Below are 20,808 nucleotides of genomic sequence, written 5' to 3' on the forward strand. Positions count from 1 at the left end.
AACAAAACCAGGACACTTATGGTTATATAAAGAGAGCTAGATAGCGCACAAAGGAATTTAACCCTATAACGCTGAGTGCGACGTTTTTGTATTGATAACTATGAAAGTAAAGAATACAAACAACAACAAAAAATTTTCCTGGAATTAAAAATTCAGGCGTTATAGGGATAACAACTAATTAGTCCACACAGTGGTACAGAGGGCTCAGTTCAACTCACTTCCATGGAACAGGTAACTTACAGTCAACTCAGAAGGGCTGCTCGGTCGAAGGTCAAGGAAGCAGATAACTGAGTCTTCTGTAGAGCAATGTAGGCAGTCTGGCCAGGAGCAGCAAACAGCAGGGCGGGTCACCAACAGTCAGCCAGATGACAGGCAGCTCAAGCAATGTATACACCAGCAGCGTGGTGAAGCAGGTCTCAAAGGAACCTCAAGCTCTAGCGACACGATCCCCCGGGTTGAGTGCCCCACAGGTAGTGTAGCTCACAAGTTGAGGCAGAGAACTAGCTAAGGCAGCTGCAGGCTCCTCTGATTACCAGAGAGCAAGAGAGAAAAGAGGTGGGGCTTGCCAAGCCATTTATCTTTGCCCTCTAATCAAACTGTTACCTTATTAATCCCACATGTTCATATTGGCCAGGTTGGCACAATAAACCTACCTATCACACACATGGAGATCAACATTGGCTGATCTGTGCTCTGAGGAGGGTCTAGTAAGATAAAGAACCATGTAAGAGCCAATCTAACATCTCATTCATTTTGTATATAATTACATGAGATAAAGGTGCTTATTGTCAGTTTTGAAGCCAGGAATTTTATTATTTGCTGCCAAAAGCATCATCATGAATGTACTAAACTGGTATGGAAGCTATACCTGTCAAGGGGCTATAAAACCCACTGGAAGAAAAGTAGAACAAAGCAGGAATTCACACACATATAATTATCGCTGATTGAACATGAGATGGTCATGGAAAGTGAATGGTACAGTGGTCAACTGGGCCTCTGGGAGAAGATAAGTGCTAGTACACAATGAGTCTGGCTAAGTGGATGGAAGTACTAGAGGCACATGAGGCTGTACTAGGACTCAAGCATAGATTGTGGTGGTTACATAATCTGTTGTCAACTTGAGACTACTAAGAGTGATGGGGTGGAGTTTAGACTGTCAATCAGGTTTCAGCTTGATGACCTCATTTGGAGGTACAAAAAAGATAAAGAACTCACTAGAGGCGGGACATTCACTTCCTCCCCATGAGACATTCCTGTTGACAACCCACATGGAGCAATGCTGCTGATAGAGCCAGAGCCCTGGAGCTGGAGGAACCATGTGGAGACCCACACCAGTGCTGAGAGGCTTCCACCACCACTGGATCCACAAGTCTTTCCACCCACTGGCCTGTGATCTTTCTTCCTGCATTTAGTGTCATTGCATGTGCTGTGTGAGTCTAAAGAAGAATGTATAGATTGGTAATAGACATATGGGCTGATATCAGATTTATGGGCTTGACCTGGACTGGGCTGGGATATTTACTTAATATACAATTTCTCTTTATATAAAGTTCTTTCCTATACACATATGAGTGTCTATGAATTTGTTTCTCTAGTCAACCCAAACCCAACCCACCCACTCATAGCATGCATGCTTTGTAGCAAGGAGAGGGCTGTGATTAACCCACAAATGATGTCAGCATCTGATCGAGCCTTTTGCTCTGGGATCTTCTCCACCCCCAACAAAGTTTAGACAGTAAAAGAAGAAAGTATTTCCATCCTAGCTGGAGAGTATTGAGTGGCAAAGATTAACAAATGAAGATGCCTTAGGAAACCTGAAGGCTGTGTGGACAATGACACAGATACCCAGTAGGATCAGTGTCTGAATCCTAGCTTGGCATCAAAGCCTTGGAAATCCAGAAGTTGGTGTAAAGAAAAATGACAAAGGTGTTGACATGGGACAAGTATCTTGGCAGTAGCTATTTATTCTGCATTGGGCTTGGAAAATAAGTTTCAAAACAATGATGAGTGATTCAATCTTTCAGCCCCTTCCTACTAAGGAGTCATTCCTCAAAGGGTCATGGAAATGTAGTTGTAAAAACAGCAAGGTGTGGGCATTAGCCTTCCTCATCTAACTTCTCAAAGTGGAAGGAAAATCAAGATCAACAGCCCAAGGCTGATTCCTATGAGGCAGTGATCACAAGAAAGTTAACGGGTTAAAATTCAAGACCAGAAATGACTTAGGTCCCCCCAGAAGAATTTATTTCAGAGGACAGCACTGAATCTGCAGCTCCAGAAGAGGGACATGTCTGCTCAGAGCACACAGGAGCAAATGAAGGGGGAGGAAGAGAGAGTGGAGCACATCCTAACCCACCAAGCCTTGAGGATGATATTCCAGCTCAGAGCAGCCAATCCATAGCGAAGACCACATGGCCGGCCCGACTGTGAGACATGACATCCCTCACTGACCCATAGCCCTACTGGAGACACAGTGTTGGAATTCTGCCCAATCTGATCCCACCACACTGAGGCAAAACACTAAGGGTGTGCAACAGAACAGGAAAGGGAGCAGAGCAACGAAGTGCCCAGGGAATACCAAAAATAGACTTTGGGGCCAGGGCTTGGCGCCTCAACAGACTGGACTAGAAAACATCCTAAAGGCCAACAGACAGTCCTTGAACTAACTGCAAGCTTTTGTTTCTTGTTACTGTTTTATTTTGTTGTCATTGACTTATTGTTTCATTTTATTTTGTTGCTTGGTTTTGCTCTGTCTTGTTTTTGTGCATGTTATTATCTCCACAGGTCTGTCTAAATAAGATAGGCTGGATGAACAATCTGGAGGAGAAAACAACGGGACCAACAGTTCCGGGGGGACATGGGAGAGGAGGAGGTTGGGGGAAAGGTAGTGGTGTTAACAAACCCAGGGACAAGGGAACAACAAGTGATCCAAATCGGGAGGGTACAGGAGGCCTGGTAGGGCATGACCAAGGGTAATTTAACCAAGAGGAATTACTGAAACCCAAATGAAGGCTGAACATGATAGTGGGACAAGAGGAAAGTAAAAGGAAATAAAGGAAAGAGCTAGGAGGCAAAGGGCATTTATAGAGGTCTAAATAAAGGCATGTACATATGTAAATATATTTATATATGAGGATGTGGAAATAGATCTATGTGCATATATGTATAGATTTAGTATTAAGGTAGCAGATGGACATTGGGCCTCTACTCAAGTACTCCCTCAATGTAAAAATACTTGGTTCTATTAAATTGGCATTCCATGATGCTCACTTTCCCCACACAATCCCTGAAGACAAAGCAGGTACATAAGCAAACGTGGTGAAGAAGGCTGATGGTGCCCAGCTATCAAAAGATATAGCATCTGGGGTTAGAGGCTTGAAGATATACAAGCAGCCATCTAGTTCAGAAGCAACAAAGCCCACATGGAAGAAGTACACCAGCCTGTGTGATCACGAGGTGTCGAACGATCAGGTATCAGGCATCATCAGAACAAAAAATCATATCATTGTGAAGGAGGGGGAGTGCAGAGTGGAGACCCAAATCCCATCTGTAGTCAATTGGACATCCCCTCACGGAAGGGTCTCGGGAGGAGACGAGTCAGTCAGGGTGCAGTGTAGCAATGATGAAACATACATATTTCTTCTGGTTCCTAAATGCTTCCTCCACCCCCACTATCATGATCCCAATTCTACCTTACAAATCTGGCAAGACCAGAGGATGTACACTGGTACAGATAGGAACTGGAAACACAGGGAATCCAGGGCGGATGACCCCTTCAGGACCAGTGGTGTGAGTGGTGAAACCCGGATGGTGGAGGGAGGGTAGGGTGGAAAGAGTGACCGATTACAAGGATCGACATACAACCTCCTCCCTGGGGGACAGACAACACAAAAATGAGTAAAGGGAGACGTCGGACAGGGCAATATAGGACAAAACAATAATTTATGAATTATCTAGGGTTCATGAGGGAAAGGGGAAAAGGGAGGGAGGGCAAAAATGAGGAACTGATGCCAGGGCCTTAACCCTATAGCACCTGAATTTTTAATTTCAGGGAAAAAATTTCTCTGTTCTATTCTTTACTTTCATAGTTATCAATATATATATTATTATATACATCTTTATTAAATGTTACGAAAACGCCGCACTTGGCATTATAGGGTTTTACATGGAGAGCAAATGTTTTGAGAATGATGAGGGTAATGAATAAACAAATGTGCTTTACACAATTGATGTATGTATGGATTGTGATAAGAGTTGTATGAGCCCCTGATAAAATGATAAATAAATACATGAAATTTTAAAATAATTTAAAAAAATAAAAAAAGAAGTCACAGGAGAGAGGACATCTTTTCAGCTGTGCATACAAACAGGCCTCTTCCTCAGCATCTGGATCCCTAGGTCTTTGGCCTGATCTTTGCCATGATCAATCAAGTGCTAAGGAGATTTCAGTTCCACTAATAAGTGCTCAGAGCACCGGGCTCCACCAATAAGCTCCTGCCTGCACACTTTCAGCAAGCTTGCTCTATGGGTTGGCACAGCCATTGAATTGCTGTGTCCTTTTTCTGTGGCTGTTGTCTCTGTTACTACTGGTCCTCACCATCTTCTGAAATCACTAGTGTTACAGGGCTCTCTTTCTGTCTCCTCAGTCTAGGATGGTCTCAGCGCAGTCCCTGGGTTGAAAGAACACATTCTGGTCTCATCTCTTCTTGGTGGTTGTGAAGTGTCCCCTTATTCTTGGGATTGGCTCTCTTTTAAGCCTAAGAGGATGGCAAAATCCAGTTATAGATATGATATTTAAAAAGAAAAATAGGGTCACATTGCTTTATAATTTAATATTTTCTTTTCCATGTTGATATCAAAGGCATTTTTTCTAAAAAGTATTCTTTCGCGACCTCATTATATACTAAAAGTTTCACAATTATACTTTTAGGACTGGCAGAAAGAATTATTAATGGTTTTAGTTCTTTACTTTTTTACATTTCAAACTTTCTGTAGTTAACATTTATTATCTCTGTGTTTAGAAAACTTTAAACTATTAAAAATAATTTCTCCTTCCATGAACCACTTTCATGCTTGACCCGACTTGATCATTCTATTTTTTTGTCATTTTGATGGCACTTTGCAACTCAGGGAATGTCGCTATTATTGTTTTTGCCTTCTCATCACTGATTTTTTAAATTCTTATTTTTACAATTGAGTAGCTTTCAGCAGAGCCTTTCTTTTTTGTAAAATCTTTCTTTTTTTTAATTTTTATTTTTTAAATCGTTTTATTAGGGGCTCATACAACTCTTACCACAATCCATACATACATCAATGGTGTAAAGCACATTTGTACATTCATTGCCCTCATCATTCTCAAAACATTTGCTCTCCACTTAAGCCCCCGACATCAGGTCCTCATTTTCCCCTCCCTCCCCGCTCCCCCCTCTCTCATGAGCCTTTGATAATTTACAAATCATTATTTTGTCATATCTTTTTCTGTCCAACGTCTCCCTTCACCCACTTTTCTGTTGTCCGTCCCCCAGGGAGGAGGTCGCATGTAGATCCTTGTAATCGGTTCCCCTCAGCAGACCCTTTCATGCTAATTTTTTTAATGCTTCTTCCCAACCCTCCACCCCCCTTGCCATCATGACCCCTCATGCTAATTTAAAGACTAGCTAAAATGCTATTTGTGTGAAGCATAAACTGACATATCCTAGGGGAATCTCAGACATGTGAGAAAATCTGAGATTATGTAAAGTTTTCTCTCTCAATAAAATATTTTTATTGTTCACAAGTTGAGAGTGTTAAAAAGGACTTAGAGATCCTAACTGAACCCCGCCATTTTACAGATTAAAAGAAAAACATAAACCATCACTGGCTATAAGAACTTGGGGTGCTATATTTTTTGGGAAAATGCAGTAGTGGTTAAGGATATGTGCCAGCTTGGCTGGGCCATGATTCTCAGTGGTTTGGCAGTTATAACGTAGTCATCCTCCATGGCGCAATCTAATATAATGTAATCACTTCCATGATGAAATCTACTGTGAGCAGTCAGTAAGTGGAAAGTAAATAATATGTATGTTCTGGCATATCCATCTATTCATCTATCTATATCTATCTATTTATCTCTCTATCTTCTGGCAAAGCTCTCTGGCTTTTTGTTCAAGCTATGTCCTGCAACTTGGTCATCATCATCTGACCTGCAGTTCTTTGAGCTTGAGTTAACAAGGTACCATCTCATCTGCTAGGTTGGGGTTGTGAGCTCCTGCAGATATGTGAGTCAGCAGAAGCCTCCGACCTACTGTTTGATGCACGAACTTGGGTCTTGGCAATTTCTATAATTATGTGAACCATTTTCTTTAATAGAAATCTCTCTCACTATTTTTTCTTTTCTAGAGAATCCAGTCAAAGACAAATGCTTAACAAAGAAAGAAACAAACAAACAAAAAACCCATTCAGGATTTTCAAAATCTTTTTTGCGTACTATATGCGTAAACTTTGTTGTGTTTTCCATCTTGAGGGTCTGGCTTTATTTTCTCTGCTGTGGAGTAAATCCTCCAAATAAACCCACTACACAAACTTCAATAGATGATATTACATCATAAAGGTTTAGGGTGCACAGATGAACAGCCATTGGCAATTAGTTACCCACATCCCGTAGCCTTTGCTAGTGGTTATAACTACTTGGTGATTTTAAGATGTTGAAAGAAAGGCAAACGTTGAAACTCTCATGTGGTTCCTTCATAACGAAAAGAACAATAACAAGTGTGTATAAGAAAATAGTCGGTATATTTAGGTTAAAATATTAGTAATATTTCAAATCAAATGGCCTCTGCTCCGACCTTTTCCTGCCAGATCCACATTAAGCACCCCTCATGACACCCTCGTGATTCAAATTCTGCCTTCTTTGAGTTCTATGATGCTATGCAGTATTGCCTTCTGACATTCTGGACTGTTCCTTTTGCTGCCTTAACTGTCTCCTCCTGCACACTCTGGCCTGTACTATGCTCTCAAGGGCTGAATTCTTCAACCATTTCGTTCTGGCTCTTAAACATGTCATGACTTCATTCCCTTCTAAACTTCTGTCTCCCAAAAGTGATTGAGCAGTCGTAGTTCTTGCTTTCAACTCAAGACTGATCATTTCCTAAAGAACCAGTTTCCTTGCTCCTGGTCAGATGGATCAATAACTCAGGAGTGATTTTGATTGATGGCTCTATTCAAAAAGAACTGTTGAATATCTACCGTGTTAAATGTCTATTGTGTTAAATCTCTATGTCCTTTAAGTTGTCTGTTCCCGAGCAGGGCTTTTCCAGTTTGCCTACGCTAGTTGTTCCATGTTTGCATTAGCTCCTTTATGCCATTATCTCCTGCCTAGTGAAACCCAGTTTATCCATTAAGACACATTTGAAAGTTACAAGCTCTGTTAAGTTACATCTAATCTTCCCAGGGTTAATCATAGCTTTGTGGTTCCACAGCACTCAGTCCTTGTTTCTCTCATAACTCTTCCACATGGTGTGACTTGGTTTTCCTGTGGGCTTGTTGAGGGTCTGGGGGTAGCAGGGAGTCCTAGTCATCTTTGTGTGCCTTGAATAGTGCTTGGCACAGAGAAACTACTCACAAAATAGCTATCAAAGGATTTAGAACTTGCCTCTAGCTAATAATTTGTTGGTTGCCATGGACCCGGTCCATGATTCAGAGTGACCCTAAGCACAAAAGAATGAAACGCTGCCTGCCCTGTCTCACACCCACAATCAGTTGTGGCTCCGATGTAATCCACAGGGTTTCCACTGGTTTATCTTTGCCAGTAGATTGCCAGGCCTTCCCCGTTCATTGTAGTCGGAAGTTCTACTGCAGTGGTTCTCAGCCTTCCTAATGCCGCAACCCTCTAATACAGGTCCTCGTGCTGTGGTGACCCCCAACCATAAAATGATTTTTGTTGCTACTTCATAACTGTAACTTTGCTACTGTTATGAACAGTAATGTAAATATCTGATATGCAGAATGTATTTTCATTGTTACAAATTGAACATAATTAAAGCATAGTGATTCATCACAAAACAACATGTAATTATATATTGTGAACTATTTATTTCTAATTACAAATCAATGAAATTTTGTCTTGAAGCATGGTGTTGCATGGGCAACAGTCTTCACATGAGGAACTCATATGTGGGTGTATGCGCATGTGGGCAGACCCACCTGGAGATGGATAGAGGAGTGGTGTCTCGGTTCCTAAAACCACCAGAAATATGTGTTTTATGATGGTCTTAGGCGAAAAGGGCCATTTGACCCCCAAAGGGGTCACGACGCACAGGTTGAGAACCGCTGCTCTACTGAAATGGATTCAGCATCATAGTAAAACACAGGTGTCCACTGACCACTGAGAGGTAGCTGCACATGAGGTGCACCAACTGAGAATCTCACAGAATCAAGAATTCTGTCTGGAACCACCCCAAACCCATGGTTGTCAAATAGATTCTAACTCATAGTGATTTTCCCCCCCAACAGTTTTATTGACATAGAATTCACATCATATAATTCAATAGTTCAGAGTGATTTCATAGAACAGAGTAGAACTACCCAAGGCTGTGGAATCAAAATTATATTATTTATATTTCATAGCTTGCACATGAATATGTATTTCATTCTTACCAGAACTGGGAAAATGCTAAACAAAATGCACTCAACTGTTTTCGTTTCACTTCTGGATCCACACACTTCTGCCAGCACTCTTTCCTTTTAGCTTGTTGCTAAGGATGCACTGGAAGGAGACGACACCACTGTTGTCACGGCCTTCCCTTCCTTTCTCGAGCACGGCTTTCTGCGCAAATGGTTGGCTGCCTTGAGGAAGTAGCACGAGTACCAGAGGATCTGCCAGGATTCCCTGGTCAGTTGTGTTTCTTAGGATGCTATTATCGTCTTCTTGCAAGGTAGGCTCTGTTTCAGAAAGGACGTTTGGCCTCTTAGAGTTTCTCTCTTCCTTCCCCCAGCTTACTGAGTGGTATGAAATGTGCTTACTTTGTATGGGCTCTAAGTCTACCTCAGCCACCTGGGGTAGTGAGCTGCCCACTGAACTGCTCACCACGTCTGTTTGAACTCCATGGGAGAACATGAAACCGTCCACTCCTGTGAAGCTTGAAAGTCTTGGAAACCCGAAGGGGCAGCTTTACTCTGTCTTATGGCATCCTTATGAGGCAGAATCAACTATGTAGTTGGCAGTGAGTTTTGGAGTTTTAAACCTAGTTAAACTCCTACACATTAAAGGTCCTACAGAATTCTATGTTCATGGGGTATCTTGAATATGTAAATAGATTGGCATTAGCTGCTGGATATCCATATTGTGCCCTTTTGCCCATGCTGCATGTCTCTTTATTATAAAACTCACATTCAGAGATACATTTTTAAAGCAAAATTCCAAAATGGAAACAACCGATCATTAAAGCAGGCATGGAATTCTTCCGGTTGCAGGGCCCTCTGTAGTGTAGTGGTTACTTGTTGGGCTGCTAACTGCAAGGTCAACAGTTTGAAACCACCAATCGCCCTGCGAAAGATGAGACTTTCTACTCCTGAGAAGATTACAGTCTCTGAAACCCACGGGGCAGTTGTAGCCTGCCCTGTAGTTGGAATGGACTCGATGGTAGTGAGTTTGGAGTCGGCTCCGTGCAATGGTCTACTTGACACACCGATGAAGTCAGTTGTGATTTAAGCGTTCCAGTCAATCCACAATCTTGTCTTGCCAACAGGTTCTATTGGCAACCTCTTTTTAAAAAATTAGTAATATTACTTTTTTGCCAACCTCTTCACTTTAGTCATTTGGTAGGTGTCTTGGACTGGATTCCCTAGATCAAAACAGTAAAATATATACTTAATTGTATATAGAGAAATTTATTTCAGCAAAATACCAAGTCTGTGAGTCAGGCAGCAGGGTGGAGGCTTCTCCCAGTTCATGTGGTTGCAGGGGTTGATGAGCGCCCCCAATCTTCAGATCAGAAGATTTGATAAATTCCAGGAGAGGGTGAGGAGAGGGAGGGAAGGAGAGAGAGAGTGGGAGGTGTTCCAGGGAGTTTGAACACAAGTGAGTTTTGCTTCATCATGGATGCAGTTCACACATCCCAGAAAACTCCTCTCCCAACTGCCAACTGATGGGCCACTCACATCAGGTGATAACATTACAAAATAGGAGATGATGATATCTGGCTTGCCAAATCACTGAGAGTCACAGCCTAGACAAGTTGGCACATAACATTAACCATCACAGCATGCATATGGAGACATTGCATTGCGGCATTTATGAACATTTCTGTTTACTAATGAGAGCAAGAACCTTTTCATATTTTATTAGCTGTCTGGATAGTCCCTTTTGTGATGTGCATGTTTTAGTCTTTTACTCAATTTTTTCTATTGGCTGTCTTCTTTTTCTACTTAATTTTTAACAGTTGTTTTTATATTTTGGAAACAAGCTCTTTATAAATTATGTACTTAGTAAATATATTTTCACCCCCCTCTAGTAGATTTTGATTAAAAACTAAACCAAATTCAGTCATTGAGTCTATGCAGACTCATAGTGACCCTATAGAACATGGCAGAACTGTCCGTGTGAGCTTCCAAGACTGCAACTCCTAATGGGAATAGAATATAGTGTCAACCTTCCTGATGTGGCTCAAGATTATTTTATATCTGGCTTCAGAATTCTGTGGCCTCCCCTCAAATCATGAAGACAGTCTCCTCTACCAGCTTAAAGTTCTAAGTTTTACTTTTCAATTTATGCCCACAATCCATCTGGAATTTATTTATTTTTGATTGGTGAGAGTCATGTTTTCAGTCAATAAAAAGGTGATTGTTATGGAAAATAATAGAATTACAGTGTATCCCCAGTGTGATATCGAAGGAGTGGGCATCAGAGGAATGAATGGTACATCATTACAATCACTTTCAGTAACTCTGCACGTGAGACTTTTTAAACTCTCATAAAGGAAAATCTGGGAAACATTTCACCTCAGATGATGCTGGTAATATCATTTGTTTCCAGCAATCTCCTTCCTTCCCCCAAAACGCAAACACTGCAGCCGAGCTGACTCCCATGGGGTCCAATTGCCCTGTGGCGTTTCCGCGACTTCGTTTGCTGCCAAGAACTCAATGGCGGGTTTGAACCGCTGACCTTCCGCTCCCCAACCCAACGTCGGACCCCCTAGGCCCCAGGCCCTTTCCTGGGTCTCAGAGCCAGGAACTTGCCAGGCCGGACCATCGATGAGCTCGGGGCTCGCTCCTCGGCTAGTTGGGGCTGGATGAGTTCATCCCGGAAGTAGGCCGCGGTCCGTTGTGAGACCAGACGTTCCTTCCGCACGCCGGCGGCCGGCTGTCGCGTCGCCGCCATGGCCACCCCGGACCCTCGCTACCCGTCCTCTTCGATCGAGGATGACTTCAACTACGGCAGCTGCGTGGCCTCTGCCAGCGTGCACATCCGAATGGGTACGGCGTCCCCGCCCCTGTCCCCTCTCCCGGGGCCGAGGGCGCTCCCTGCCGCGGGCCCGGGTGCTGCCCTTCGCTCGCGCGCGCGCCCCGCAGCCGTTTCCGCCGTAGTCTCTTACTGTCTCCGACGCCCAGAGGGGCGTGGGAACATCCTCTCGCACACGAACCAAACCAACCCCCTGAGGGTTTCCACGACCGTGACTCTCGGGGAGAAGAACGTGTCGGACTGCAGCCCCCCGCGGGTCCCACTGCGCCCCCACAGTGCCCAAAGATGAGAAGAGACGTACCGTTTCGTTCTCTTTTTTGACGGAAATAGGCTTCTTTATGATCTTTGAGATGTGCAACGGAAGGAGGCATCTGTTGGAATGTTTCGGCGTTTCTAGCAGGGCGGGGCGTGAACGCGTCCTACATTGCTATTTCTGTTTCTTTTTCTCCGCCGCGAGACGGTAAAGACAGCTTTCCCGTCGTTCTCTCACTGTTTCCCCTCTTCAGGGACTAGAACTCAGCGTATGTGTCACTGTTACCTAGACAAGTTGCTGAAAACAGAAGCTTCCAAAGTCCGTCAAATTCCGTGGTTTTGCCCTGGGTGGTATTCGTTTTATGATGCGATGTGTCGCTTCAACTCAGCTCACACCTGCCGAGTGGATCCTGACAGAGCGACCCCGTGGACGGGATAGAACTGCCCCTGTGGGTGTCCGTGTTACCCGGCAGCGAGCTGCTTGCTCCCCGGAGTGCCTGCTGCGTTAGAACTCCTGACCTTGCGGGTAATCGTCCAGTGCCTAACACTCTTCACCACCGGACCGCCTCGATGCGGTATTGAGTGGGCAGAAATGAATTTCACTTTAAACTGATCAGCTTCTTGGAAGTGGAATGCGCTGCCTGCCCTCTTGTTTACCATTTCATCACCTAATCAGCCCCAGTGTTCCATCCTATCCGAGCTGGGACTTGTTCTTGTGAAGCAGCGGGTCTCGACCTATGGGTCTCGACCCCTTTGGGGTTCGAATGACCGACTCTTTCACAGGGGTCGCCCGATTCATCACAGTAGCAAAATGACAGATATGAAGTAGCAACGAAAATAATATTATGGTTGGGGGGTCACCACCACATGAGGACCTGTGTTAAAGGGTCCTGGCATTAGGAAGGTTGAGAACCACTGTAAAATCTAAAGGAATTAGGAGGAGAGGTCTCATAAACTAAGGATCCTGTTTCTGGCTCCTGTATTTCTGGGATCAAGTTTTAAAATATTTAGGAGATAAACTCAGTTTCTTAGTGTGTGTTTCTGAAAGTAAGAAAACATTCTGAAATGTCAGTGATAAAACAGATAATGATATTGAGATGGCCCAGAGTCATTGAGAGCCGATACCCAAGTCTGAGACCACGCAAAGGCAATCAACAATAGCCTTGGACAGTCATCCTATGGAGTGATCCCAACACCTGCTAACCCATGCCAACAGGACGATGAGGAAAAGAGAGAGAGAATGGGGCTGGACAGAATAGGCAAAGGCCATCCTTCAGGAGACGATTTCCGTGGGCAGTGATGTCCCTGCGGGAGTAGAAGGCAGTCCTTAGGCCTCCGTGAGTCCTGGTACTGTCAGGATAAGGAAGTGTATCCGAATCATTAGTCGACATTTAAGAAACTACCTTTGTTGAACAAACACGTCATGCGTTCATGTAAAGGCAGGAGTAAGCCCGAGTTTGGGAAGTCACAGTCCCTGTGACAGGCATTTCAGTGAGGGTGATCACCTCTCAAATTAGTCTGACAGTCGTTCCAGTCAGAAGGGCGTTGGGGACAGAAAGTCACGGTGTGTGAACTGGAGTAATGTAGGCGTGCTTACAGGAAGAAGGGAAGCTTTGTCCCGCCAGGCTGAGATTTGGGTATCTGACAAGAGCTTACTGAAGAGAGGAATGGGCATTAGTGATGAGGAAAGGAGGGTGGCACTCAAGGGCCACCTGTCCTGAGTGAGAAGAAGGACTTTTTCCCATGACATTAGGGAATAGAATAGCATCAGTGTAGTGCAGGGGTCTGAGCAGGGCCATTTGGATCCTTGTAATACCCTTTGAGGGCCACATTGGTCAAACAATTAACTGACCCCTAATGTCATGCTGGAGCTGTTTCTTTTTGGTGAGGCGTGTGATGTTAGCTGGAGTTGATGGTTTCCAGGGCCTTACCCATCCCACATGGTGTAGTGGTTATGCATTGGGTTGCTACCGAAAAAGTCAACAGTTCAAAACCACCTGCCACTCCAAGGAAGAAAGATGGGACTTTCTACTCCTGTAAAGAGTTACAATCTCAGAAACCCTCAGGGACAGTTCTACCTTGTCCTATAAGGTTGCTGTAAGTTGGTAACGACTGGGTTTTGTGAATTTGGAGTGTGGTTTATACAGCCTGAGGGCCATGTTTCCCACCTCTGGTGGAGAGGGAAGAGCTTTGGATTTAAGAGCGAAAACTCAGCCCTGACCAACATTTCTTGGCAGGCACTTGGCTTTTCTCCTAACGGCTGCTTCCCCAACCCTAACAAGTTATTTTAAGGACCTGGCAAATGTCTTATTTAAATATTAACGCCTCTGCAATCTGACGCGTGTAAATACTGTCGTTTCTGCATTATCCTGCTGAGCATTTTTGTGAGTGTCGTTCTTCCTGAATGCACAATGCTCAAAATAGCACACACCAATATTCTGCATGGAATTTACGTTTCAAAACAGTTGCCCAAGACAGCACAGTGAAGTTGGGACTAGAAACCAGATTTCATTATTCCTAGATGAATGCCCTTTTCACCTGTCCGCGCAGGTGCGCTTTTTAAAGAACCAGACTTCTACTTGATACTTCATATCTTCCTGACCCCATAGTGGTTCTGGATTTTGTTCCAGGGGTAAAAGAAACCATTCAAGGGTCTAAGCAGGGAGTTACATGATACAGCTTACTTTCTGAAAAGTACTCTGGCAGCTGTGTGAAGCGGCATTAGAAGACAGCGAGAGAGAGCAAGGAGACAGGTTAGAGAGGTTCCCCCAGGCATCCCGAGGAGACCATGCCGACTGTGACTCAGGAGGTAGCAGAGGAGATAGAGAGGTGGGCTTGCTTTGATAGCACTTGCTGAAGGATTAGATACCGGGGCAAGGACAAGGGAGAAAACCCAAACGCACTGCCATCAAGTTGATTCTGATTGATAGGGTGTCCAGTGCTGTAAATCTTAGCTGGAGCAGTTAGCTTCGTCTTTCTCCTTAGGGGCAGCTAGTGGTTGAAAGGGCTGTCCTTGCAGTTGGCCTGTGCCAGGATGGTAATGCTGGTTACTGATGAGAACGTGGGAGAAAGACAGATTTGGGTGAAAATTAAAAGCGTTCTGCTTTGGCCATGTGAAGTTTGAGGTGTCAAGCCAAAGACAAGAGATCAGGACCCCGAATCAAAATGTGGAAGCTATTGGTCTGAGGCTAAAACCCACCAGCTGCGCTGTGGGAGGAAGATGAGGCTGTCCACTCCCGTAAAAATGTACAGCCTCAGAAACCGTAGAAAAGGCTGTTATGGATTGGAACCCACTGAATGGCAGTGGGGTTTGTTTTGGATCATTATACGGCTGGCAGTCTTCTCATATTATTGAATTCCCTCTCTCCCCACCTCCCATGCTATGTATGAATATCCTTTGACATGGTTATATTCGTTCAAAATGGGTGTCCAGTGGTGCTGCTGCCTGTGATTCCATTTTTAAAGACTATAGGAAATGTTGGAGTCGAGAATATCTCCACAAGGATATTTTCGTGTGATGCGTTTGTAGACTTGGAATGTTTTTCTGTTACAAAAGAAATAATGGTGCTTTCTCGAAAACCTAGATAGCACAGAACAGAGCCCAAAGAGCATCCTTGGTCATACTGTGCAGAGGAAACCAGCACCAGCACCGTGGCATTGATTCCGCTGGTCTGTGCTTACACACAGGCTTACTTCTTTCTATCGCACTTGGCGGACACTGGCTGTTTTTCTTTCGGTGCCATTTTTGGAACACCACATTTTGGTGATTCTCACAAGATAGCAGACTGTGTTACAGCGTTGTCGAACGCATACTGGACTACCATGTGGTGCAAACATAATTTTTGTTTGGATTGTGAAACCAAACCCATTGCCTTGGAGTGTGTCTGGAACCGAACCTGCAGTCACTCTGCGGTGTGCCTGTATTCACCTGTGCACGCACTTACTTTTACAGGTAAACCTGTCTTTCTGTGTGCGTTTTGAATTGTAACAGCACTCCTTCAAATGGAAGCACTTCATAGGTCGCCTATACGGGGAACAACAACACCAGGGAGGCATGCACTCCTTAGAATAATCGGTCATTTGAGAGCAAAAGGGCAGCATTTGCCCCAGGACCAAATTAAGAAGGCTGGAAGGGATAGGAAGAAGGAATAGAAACCAGAAAAGTGGAGGAAGTAGCATAAGTGAAGTTACATTGATGAATCAAATGCGTGTGAATTGTTCAGTGGAAAACCAACCTGCTCAGTAAACCTTCACCCAGCTCACCCCTATTATTGTTGCTAGGTGCCATCGAGTTGGTTCCAACTCAATAAATGTGATTTTCTTTTTTTAATGGTAAGACTTAACTCTCACTACACAGTGAAAGGATATATATTGATACAGAGTAGACTTGACTTACATGTGGTTTCTTTGCCTAAGGTAGTTGTAAATGTGGAGCGGCAGCCGTCTTTGACCTCCTTAACTTCACGAGCGGGGAGGAGAATCAGATTGATATATCAACAGTCCAAGACTGCTTCTGATGAAATGGCAGTTGGACATTGCTCCACCATCCAACTATTCACAATTCTAACACCACCACATCTCTCAATCCCATCTCTCTCCTTTGCTGGCTCTGATAATCTGCCACAGTGGCCACACAACAGATTCAACGATTCTGGGCTTTTTTAGGGATGTTAACAAGGTGCAGGAGAAATGCTCAGGAGACAGTTTTTTGGTCAGCACAGCCTCTTCTCAGCCAAGTAGGCACATCTCTCTGGCCTCGTGCCTTGGCTACATGGCCTCTTGGCTGCTGCCTGCTCGGCAATGTGAAACACCTCTTTTAACTCTACCACTAAGTATTCAGAGGCACCCCTACTCCGCCAGTCAGCCGCAGTCTGAAGGCACTGAGCTCCCAGGAGGCGCTCCACTCAGCAAGCCTGAAGGACACTCCACTTTCTTGTTAGGTGGCCTGGGAAGGCTGGCACCGCCCCAGCCTCTTAGCTCTGTCATCTCTGGGGTCACAGTCCTCTGCTCAGGATGGAGGAGTTTCAATGCAGCACAAGGATTTCGGGGTCTGAAGCATGCCCTCCGCTCCTGGTTCATCTTTCTTGGTGTAGTGATTCCCCTTTTCCACTTCGGAGATGACTCATTTTAACCTGGCATGATGGCAAACCTGTCCATCCTCTCATTAGAGCTCCATTCCTGCTATTTGCACGGTCCCACCCAACGTAGGTGCCATGTGTCTCAGTTACCTTATTAGCAGGTTACCAGGTAGCATAGTAGGTTGCAAGATGGGCTGCTAACAGCAAGTCAGCAGTTCAAAACCACCAGCCATTTGGGAGGAGAAAGATGAGGCTTCCTACTCTTATGAAGAGTTATAACCTTGGCCACCCCTAGGGGCAGTTCTACTCTGTCCTGTAGGGCTGTTATGAGTTGGAATCACCTTGATGGCCATAAGTCTTTTGTTTTGGCCCAGTTCCCTTGGGGGGCCACCAACACCTTCCATTTGCATAGTCCTGACCCAGCCATTTGGTAGGAATTACAAAGACTAGCTAGAAGAGCTGTATCAAGTAATTCACTGTCCCATGTGAGTTATGGTTTGATCTTTGGTTTAATAATTAAATGTTCAGAAATATGGTTGACATAATATTGTCCTGTCTGATAATATGTATTTTTTTTAAATCTAGTTTTATGAAAAGCAGAGCCCTGGTGGCAGGGTAGTTACTGTGGCTGTTAACTGCCAGGTCAGCAGGTCTAAACTGTCAACCGCTCCTCAGAAAAAAATGGGGCTTCTAATCCATTAAAGAGTTATAGCCTTTACTGCCTCAGAAACTCACAGGGGCCCTTATACCTTGCCCCTATAGGGTGGTTATGAGTTGGCATTGACTCAATGGCAGTGAGTTTAGGGTTTTTTTTGTTTCTAGTTTATGAAAAAGATGAAAATGTCCCCAAATTATCAGGCATTAGGGCCTTCTTAGGAAAGTAGGTTGTAGATGTGTTTTGGAAATTAACACTATCTTGTTTTTGTTGTTCAAACTATGTACCTACACCTAAGCCATGGTAGAACTGGTACTGTGAATCAAATGATAGGTTCAGTAAAACCTGTTTAAGGTGTGGTTTGCAGCCCTTCTCTGGGCTCCTGACTCTTGGCAGTCAATTCTTCGTCAGGACGCAATGCTGCCTGCTCCTGAGTCGCCCACATGGATGATTTTAGATGTGCCATTGTGATCCGTAGGCTCCCGCCAGCCTTCCTTCAGAGCTTTTCTTGAGTTTAGAAGTCCTGCTGAATTCTGTTCAGCAACATAGCAACCAGCGAGGTCCTTTTTGGAAACTATAAACTTTGGATGATTCTAGAGGGAAAAATTGTAAGATTTAATGATTGGGCATTTTAAGGATTGTATCTTTAATATCTGTGAAAATTCCTTTATTCTTATAAAACTTTCAAATATTTGTATTGCCTGATAATCCGTTGCATGTCATCAAAGCAATTGACTGTTCACTGCGATGACCAGTCTGTCGTAGGCCTTGGTCAAACAATGGCTTTCACCACATCTACCACATGGGTGTTGTCCCAGCAAGGCAAGGGGCAGCAGCCCGTCTTTTGCTGGGTAAACAAGCTAGTGCTCAAAGAAGTTCTGTGGTGTCCTTTTTCTTTGTCAGAATAAGATTGTTTTCTATCACCAGCTGAAGTAGACATTCATTCCTTTAATAAACATTTATTTCACAACAAAATGCATTTTTGTCTGTGCTTATGAGTTGGAATCGACTGAATGGCCGTGGGCTTTTTGCCTCCTCCTAAAATACTGTGCTGGGTTCTGTGTAATGGTTATTCCAACTCATGGTGACCCAGCGTAATGGGAAATAATTGCCCCACAGGGTTTCCAGCAACCTTTTGATGAGCAGCTGAGTGCTGTTGGGCAGAGTGAGACAAGCCCTCAATCTTTATAGTTTAATGGAGGTGAAGGACAAGGAGGCGTAACAATGATAAAGTAAACTGATTAAAAGGATGTTTGGGATTTCATGGGAGCATGAAGAAAGGCTGTTTAGTTCAGATTAGGCATGAGTCTCTCTTTTTGGTGAAAATATACACAGCAAAACATATGCCAATTTAACACTTTCTACACGTACAATTCAGTGACATTATTACATTCTTCAAATGATGCCACTGTTCTCATTATCTTTTCCCATATTATTTTCTTACCATTAACATATATTCATCGTGGGAGATGCATCTTGAAAGATGATTAGCAGTTAACCAGGGAGATGTGAGGAGAGAGATGGCTATTATTTAACACACGTAGATAGAGTGCCCTGGTGGCATGGTGGCTTATGCATTGAGTTGCTGACCACACGCTAGCAGTTCAAAACCAGATCCCCAGCTACTCCACTGGCGAAGGATGTGACTTTCTACCCCTGTAACGGTTTATAGTTTTGGAAACCCATAGGGCAGCGCTGCCCTGTCCTATAGGGTCACTATGAATTGGAATCTACTCAATGTCAGTAAATACGGGGTTTTTTGAGTCAATAGAGCCCTAATGGGGTTGTTTGGTAAGTGTTGGGCTTCTAGTTGTAAAATGAGAGGTTCAAACCCACCAGCTGCTCCTCTGGAGGAAGGTGAGGCTGTCTGCTCTCATAAAGATTTACAGCCTCAGAAACCCTGCGTAGGATCATTATGTATCACAACTGTCACAAGGGCAGTAAGGTGGTATCTACTGTTAATAGTTCACTTCTGAACATGGGGTGGTATGCAGGTGTTGTTCTTTGCTTTATACCATCAGAAGACTTTTGTAATTGTTATTTTTTTTAAATCATGAGAACTTAGCATTTATTTGTTTATGTTGGTAATTATCCTGAAAGGTAGGAATCTCCTATAGAAAATAGGGGCAGTGAACTATTCCTGAGGAATGAAACTAGGAGTGTGAAAGTAAGTTTACATGTTTGCCTTTTAAGGAAAAATTCCTCTTTAAGGAAACTTTTTTACTGCTGTGGAAATTAAGAAGTTATGCACCCCAAGGCGTAACCTCTGTGCCACCAGGGTTTCTTTCTGGCCCAGTGACTGACTGTTAACTTGTAAGCTCATGCTTTTTGGGAAATCCCGTTATCATTTCTGAGCTACTATGGAAACATTTTCTTTTTTTCTAGTTTTAGTTATAGAATATGTTATTTGGATTAATATTTAATAAAGAATGCATATACACAAGCTTAGTTTTTCCAAGAAGAAATTTGATCTAAAAATACGATGTATGCTTTAAGAAGTCATGCCATTTGTCTTGTCTCTTTCAGCTTTTCTAAGAAAAGTCTATAGCATCCTTTCTCTGCAAGTTCTTTTGACAACAATGACATGCTCAGTCTTTCTGTACTTTGAGCCAATCCAGACATTTGTACATAAAAGGTAAGATAATGAGGGGATTTTGAATCGTTTTCAGATGTTGCATAAGTTCAAGAGGACATAAGCAAAGCTCGTGTTTTTCTATTCAGTTTTGAGATTGGAATGTCAAAAAAGTTCATTGTCTAATTCTTGTAAAATTAGTTTCGTTTTTATAAGGAAAATGTCCCACGACCTGATTGTTACGTCTGCATTTTTTTAAACCGCATTATTATTTTAGTTTTAAGCCTTTATCTTCTGAGATAGTACTAAAACTTTTACTACATGAAGTTTATTTTTTTAATCTTAATTAAATATACATATATCCTCTTACTTTACTTATCTATATCCCCAGTCTAATATGGTGATTAAAATTTTATTTTTTAAGTAATTATTTTAACTTTGGCTCATAACTAGGGTAATTTCATGAAGAATTTTTCAAAAAGCTGCATTCATTACTAATTCATTTAAGATCTGACCTCCAAAATAATTATTTCCAGGATTAAAAATAACGTAGGTTTTTTTATATGAAAAGAAAGGGGAAAAAAAGAATAATTGTTTTCATAGAAATAAAAGTGTCTGTCTTCTCATGGCCCCCAAAGAGGGGAATATTTAAGATATTAGATTGTTATGGGTTAAATTCTTTCATTTAGACTACAGCTATAGTAAAAACCCTAAAAAATAAATTAGGTATTACAGTGAACCCTCGCCACTTCGCGCTTCGACTTCCGCGGCTTCACTCTATCGCGGTTTTTGCGTAACAGCACATGCTCTGTCATTA

At 43.2% G+C, this 20,808-nt stretch overlaps 1 protein-coding gene across 1 annotated transcript in view; it reads left to right on the top strand.

Annotated features, from left to right (window-relative positions):
• The first annotated feature begins 11,310 nt into the window (after positions 1–11,310).
• The window catches only part of TMBIM4 (transmembrane BAX inhibitor motif containing 4), a 19,455-nt gene continuing 9,957 nt past the window's right edge, over positions 11,311–20,808 (top strand). The window contains exons 1-2 of the mRNA XM_004700474.4: positions 11,311–11,448; positions 19,946–20,054. Coding sequence (XP_004700531.1) covers positions 11,352–11,448; positions 19,946–20,054 — 206 coding nt within the window. The 5' untranslated portion in view covers positions 11,311–11,351. The remainder of the gene's footprint in view (positions 11,449–19,945; positions 20,055–20,808) is intronic.

The sequence above is a fragment of the Echinops telfairi genome, unplaced genomic scaffold (genome assembly GCF_000313985.2).
Source record: "Echinops telfairi isolate 266 unplaced genomic scaffold, ASM31398v2 ScPeMD7_2;HRSCAF=8, whole genome shotgun sequence".
NCBI lineage: Eukaryota > Metazoa > Chordata > Mammalia > Afrosoricida > Tenrecidae > Echinops > Echinops telfairi.